General features: G+C 35.0%; 1 protein-coding gene across 4 annotated transcripts in view; it reads left to right on the forward strand.

Annotated features, from left to right (window-relative positions):
* UBN2 (ubinuclein 2) overlaps positions 1-6,406 on the forward strand; it is an 87,100-nt gene that overhangs the window by 44,797 nt on the left and 35,897 nt on the right. For 3 of the 4 annotated variants that reach the window (XM_072777373.1, XM_072777370.1, XM_072777371.1), the window contains exons 11-13: positions 180-323; positions 1,049-1,099; positions 3,286-3,328. In XM_072777373.1, coding sequence (XP_072633474.1) covers positions 180-323; positions 1,049-1,099; positions 3,286-3,328 — 238 coding nt within the window. The remainder of the gene's footprint in view (positions 1-179; positions 324-1,048; positions 1,100-3,285; positions 3,329-6,406) is intronic. The other variant, XM_072777372.1, reaches the window with a different exon arrangement.

Raw genomic sequence — 6,406 nt, forward strand, 5'->3', positions numbered from 1 at the left:
CAATGAGTGATGTGTATTGGAAATTATTTATCTTCATGTCATCTTCTGAATTCTTGAGATAATATTCTTTATTATTGCTGTCAGATTTATGTGCTTTTAAAAAAATCTGTTTCAAGCTTAATTTTCCACAATTTTGCAGTCAAGATTTATATATAAATATATATTTTTAATCTGTTTAGAACTTTGTTATGTAACCTTGTTGAGATCAAATTGGGATGCTATGAGTTAGAGCCAAATAAAAGCCAGTCCGCTGAGGATTATCTTAAATCCTTTATGGAGACAGAGGTGAAACCATTGTGGCCTAAGGGCTGGATGCAGGCAAGGTAAGAAATATGACATCCTAGATTTTACTTTACTTTCTTATTATTGCTATTATTAAAGATACATATATATACACACACGACATTCATTTTGCTAAGAACCTAGTGTGGTTAGCATTCTATACAGTCATCTCAGATGATCTCTGCTTTGAAAACTTCAAGCACTAAAAAGACAAAACAATCACATGGACCTGGAGATACAGAGATTCATATAAAGAGTGATATTTTTTTGCCAGCCACTTTTTCCTTTTTGCACCTGAATTCGCTAATAGAGAAATGGGAGGAGGAGAAGATGGTTATGAACTTTGGGAGGGGAACTTCACAGGGGAGATAAGGAACCAAATACAAAATTGAGAGATAGGAAAAGACACCCCAACCTTACCTTCTGTTGAAAATAGTCAATGTAGAGTGGTATCTCAAAAATTAAGAGTAGCCCAATTTAAAGTTTAAGGAGGTAAGAATGTTAAAATTAATAAATTTGGTTATCTCAAACTCTCATTTTAAAGTGTTCCATCTAAAATCAACAAAACATCTGTTGATCTGTTAAAGACTTAAAAAAATAAATGTGCCATAAAAATCCCCACAAAATAGATTATTGAATTTACTCTGTGCCATTATAACTCTCATTTGATAAATAAGTAATAGACTGTTGAAAACCATGTAACTAAAACAAAGTGGCGATCATTATCTGTTACGCAAAAATGATCATGTTTTTTTAACTTTTGCAGAATGCTTTTTAAGGAAAGCCGGAGTGTACATAATCATCTTACTTCTGCTCCGTGAGTAAAACAGAATCCAGATTACTTCATTTATTTTTGCTCACATTATGTGCTTTAGTAAACAAAAGTACTATTTATTACTGCTAGGTGAAATAGTACTTAAATGTACATTTAGATAATCTCCCATTTTACTACTGCCTTTAAAAAAGTAAGTTTAAAAAAAAAAGTAACTGTGTAGACCTGAGAACACATTTATCTATTAAATAGTTCTCAAAAAAAAAAAAAAAAAAAAAGTTCTCAGGCTAGTCTCCAAAAACCTGAATCTGTGCTGGCCTGAGATTTGGTAGTTAGGAGCCATGTAAACAGGAAGGCTCTGATGGTTTCCTTTGTTCCTGGGCTGCCTTCCCTCCCGTTCTTTGGTGTCCTCCTTCTTTTCCCCTCTGCGACCATCAGTGTGGCTAACCTATAGCTTTGTGCAGTCCAAGATGGTTTCGTATATATGCCTGCCTTGCCTTGCCTTACAGAGTGTTTTATTCCACAAAATTAACTTATTCTTCATTTCCTTCCCTTCTTTTCAAAACTGAGTATTCCCTTAGTGATATGATTACTGAAGAAAGGTCTCTTAACCTGATAAGCAGTAGTAAAAGCTGCGGTTTTTGTGGTTGCATGTTTGAGTGAATATGACTTGAGTAGAACTTTATTTTTACCTACAACTTGAGGCCGTTTCTCTGTAGCATAGAAGTGTGGTAATAGTTAATAAAATATTAAATTAGCAAGGTATGAGAATTTATGGATCACTGTAATTCAGTATTCTAAGAGGTCTGGTTAGCAATATTATGGAACTCTGCTTGTATACAATTATGGTGGAAATTTTTTACAACTCTTAGAAAAAACACTTTGTTAGCATATTGTCAGAGTTGTATTGAGTTGGTTGTGGTTTTCAGTTTTTGCTGTTTTTATTGCTGGTGGTTTAGTTATCCTGGGGCAGGGGGAAATCTATGTATTGGTGTCAATAACATTTCTGGCCTTTAACTTAACCATAGTTATAAAATTACATGTTTTACAATTCAGATATAAATAATTAATTCCTTTAAACCTAAAGCAGATGTTTATATAGATCCTTTCTCCCAGTTTTTTTTAGTAGCTGTATTACTATGTAAGTTCTATTTTGTATCAGAAAGTGGAAATCTATGGGATACGTGGGCCTGGACATCTTTTGCCTCAATGGTCTTTATTTAAAAAACTTTGAAAATTACTTTTGTTTTAATGAAGTTGAAGATTGACAGATTTATTTATTTATTTATTTATTTATTTATTTATTTATTTATTTATTTATTTATTTATGATAGACATAGAGGGGGAGAGAGAGAGAGGCAGAGACACAGGCAAGGAGAGAAGCAGGCTCCATGCTAGGAGCCCGGCATGGGACTCGATCCCGGGACTCCAGGATTGCGCCCTGGGCCAAAGGCAGGCGCCAAACCGCTGAGCCACCCAGGGATCCCCAAGATTGACAGTTTTAATCAAGATATTTTTTAATTTAATGGATAACATTTCAACATAGTGAAGTTGCAATACCCAGTGTGAGATATTTTAGCTTGTTAACCCTTTAATTATCCAACAGACTTTTGAGTATTTTCTCCTACTATGGAACCTGTAAGATTTCTTTCATCTTCAAACTTTTTCACACTGGTTCCCAAAGGTACCAAGGTTCCGTGGTAACTTTTTTGCATTTTTTGTTCTGTCATTTTGACATTTATTTGAATTTTTATATTAAAATAATTTTCTTTAAAAATAAAGGTTTTTTTTGTTTTTAAAATAATGCCCCATTTACAACTTCTCCCCAAATTATGGTTTAATTTGAGCTGAAAGTTTCTTGAAGTTCATTTTCCTATAAATAATTATAAATTCTTAGCAGTTCTTTGAAGTGAGTCCTTAGGCAGCTATGTTACCCTACCTTGAGTTTTTTTTTTTTTTGAGTATTTGCATTTAATTTTTTTAAAAAACCTTTATCTACAATTCATGTTTGCTAATGGTTTGGCCTTTCTTTCCAGTTGATTGAAATTGAAGGAAGTGTTACTGTATATTCACATATATACTGAGCACATATATATAGTTCCTTCCTACATAGAGTTTTCCAAATAGCATAAGAAATTATTTACCCATGTAATGACAAGATTATGTTATAATTTCCTAATGAGTGACCTAACTGCTACTGAAATGGCCTCCTTTTTCATTTTTTGTCTTAGGGCAAAGAAAAAGGTGATTCCTGCACCTAAACCCAAAGTGAAGGTAAGTTATTAGTCATGATTGGGGAATGTTGAAATACATTCTTAAGATGCAAAGGATATATGTGGTTGTTTTTTTTTTTTTTTTTTTAAGATTTTATTTATTTATTCATGAGAGGCAAAGAGAGAGAGAGGCAGAGACACAGGCAGAGGGAGAAGCAGGCTCCATGCAGGGAGCCTGACATGGGACTCGATCCCAGGACTCCAGGGTCAGGCCCTGGGCTGAAGGCGGCACTAAACTGCTGAGCCACCTGGGCTGCCCTATGTGTTTGGCATAGGTAGATAGGTACCATACTTTTAAGAAGAGTGTTTTTAAACTTTGTAAAAATCCTAGAACTATTGTTTTTCAGAGAATTAAATTGTAAGATTTAGCCTGTTAGAAGTGCTCTATCAAATATAACAAATATCCTTTAAAAGCATAGTTGAGATTGCAAGTATATGAGAAATCCATAACGCCCAAAACAAGCTGCTGCCAGTGTTAATCTGTCATTGAAACTTTGGTTGCCTTTAGGTGCCTTTGCTGATTTTCATCAGTTGCTTTATGATTATTTTTAAATATCTTCTCAGAGCACAGCAGATAGGGTTTTCTTAGCCTTATATAGGTTAGGAATTAGACTGAAACTCTGGATAAACCTGGAAACTTCAAAGGATAACATCTTTAGTAAAAGAAAGGACTAGAAAAGAAATCCACTCATCAGCAGAAAGATAAGAAACTTGGGTGTCTTGGCCTGAGTTCTAGAAGTCCTTCCTGAGCATTTTCTCTGGTTTCAGAGTTTAATTTATACTACCTACAAGATCTGGGAAATTCTCAAGCTTTGAAAATAACTTAAAGGTATTAGATTAGTTATTAACCCAGGGCAGATGACAAATCACATTCTCTCTGGAATTATGCTGTTTCATTCCAGGCCTCAAAGGCTTACCACATATATACTATGTCAAACAAGAGCTTAAAATCTGAAAATACAGAATATATAAGGAAATAAGTTACTATGAGTGAGAGTCATCAGAAACATTTGACAGAATTAGATCCCTGAGAAGGGCAAGTGATGGATTTATTGGGTTTAGAAATAAAGGAATCTAACTCGTTTAATATTTAAAGGAGAAAAGGGGATAAAAAATACCAAAATAAATAAAGCAGAGTTGGGAAAAAAAAAAAAAACAAGTATATAACAAATGAAAATTGTAAAAGTAAAATTGTAAAGAAAGCCCACATCCTTTAGGTTTTGAACTTTCACCCTAGCTTTTATCTCTTTGAATAGATGAATTTCCTTGCTTATGAGGTTATTGCCAGAAGGTCAATATTTGTTACTCTGTAGCCTTCTTAACTTTTAGTATTAGAAGCTCTTTGTACAGAGTAAATAGTCCTTCTATACCTCATTTGTCTTCTAATCCAAATAATACTGAGCCAGTATTTCTTCACATCTGTTGAGTTCATGCTTTGCTTTGACATTTTATTTTTAAACTTCTAATTCTCTCCATAAAGTGTTGATTAAATTTTAATACATGTATTCAAACATATGATTAATTTATCGAATTCTAATGGTGACAAGGGTGGTATAGGGGAATCAACCTGTTTTTTGTGTGTGTCTTCGTGATTAATTACCATTTCCTTTTCCCCAAAAGGAAAAACTATTGCTGATTTGTGTTTTTCCTATCCTGCCACCCATCAAATACCTATTTTAGTTATAAAGGCAATAAGAAAGTATAGTAGAAAATGCAAATGCAGAAAAGTAAGGAGAAAAGTAAAAGTATCCAGGGAAAAAAGCTCTTCCTTTCTGGTACACACTCACCATCCCTTCTTCTGTATCTCTGTCCTTGCCATCAGTCCTTCCATCTATCCAAACAGCCATTCATTTGTTCAGATTGAATTAACATTTTATAAACGGGATAACCTACTTTTTAAACTCGAGTATATGCCCTGGAAAATCATCTCTCCTGGTATAAATTTATATAGCACGCCGGTGGATATATTTAACATTACTTTTATAAGAAAAAATTAATTTAGGGACAACTGGCTGGTTCAGTCAGAAGAGCATGCAACTCCTGATCTCAGGATGTGAGTTCAAACCCCATGTCAGGTGTAGAGATTATTTAAATAAAAAATAAAACTTAAAATAAAAAAGTTATGTAACAGGTACCTGGCTGGTTCATTTGGTAGAGCATGCAACTCTTGATCTCAGGGTTGTGAGTTCAAGCCCCACATTGGGCCTAGAGCTTACTTTAAAAAAATATTAAATAAATAATACGTAAATAAAAATGAAACCAGTTTATTCTTTTAAAAAAATAAAAACTGGGATCCCTGGGTGGCGCAGTGGTTTAGCGCCTGCCTTTGGCCCAAGGCCTGATCCTGGAGACCCGGGATCGAATCCCACGTCGGGCTCCCGGTGTATGGAGCCTGCTTCTCCCTCTGCCTGTGTCTCTGCCCCTCTCTCCCTCTCTCTCTCTCTCTCTCTCTCTCTCTCTCTCTGTGACTATCATAAATAAAAAATAATAATAATAAGTAAATAAATTTTTAAAAATTAAAAAAAAAAAGTTACATTAAAAATCCATTTATATTGGTAATGCTACCATTATTATTCTAATACATTTCCCCACCCTCAGTTTCTGTACTTTTTAATAAAAATGGTATTTTCACTAATGATAATTGGATGGATGGCATGTCAAAGCAAATGTGTATCATAGGTATTACCCATTTGTCTTAACGGTTTTGATCTCAATGCAGTTACACTACAGAATTCTGAGAGGCAGCAGGCTTTTCAATCAGGGCTTATAGAATAGCAGCTTAGAAAAACTGCAGAGGAAGTTAGAGTTTAACAGCCTTCTTAACAGCTACTTTACTGTAATACCTTAGAAGGTGATGGTAAAGACACTTCCTCTCTATTCTTTCCCCACTCAGGTTTAGGTAAGTGCTGTATAAATTGATGTGTAAGTCGGGACGCCTGGGTGGCTCAGCGGTTGAGCTCCTGCCTTTGGCTCAGGGCATGATCCCAGAGCCCTGGGATCGAGTCCCGCATCAGGCTCCCTCCAGGGGGCCTGCTTCTCCCTCTGCCTATGTCTCTGTCTCTCTCTCTGTGTCTCTCAT

The sequence above is a fragment of the Canis lupus genome, chromosome 15 (genome assembly GCF_048164855.1).
Source record: "Canis lupus baileyi chromosome 15, mCanLup2.hap1, whole genome shotgun sequence".
Taxonomy (NCBI): domain Eukaryota; kingdom Metazoa; phylum Chordata; class Mammalia; order Carnivora; family Canidae; genus Canis; species Canis lupus.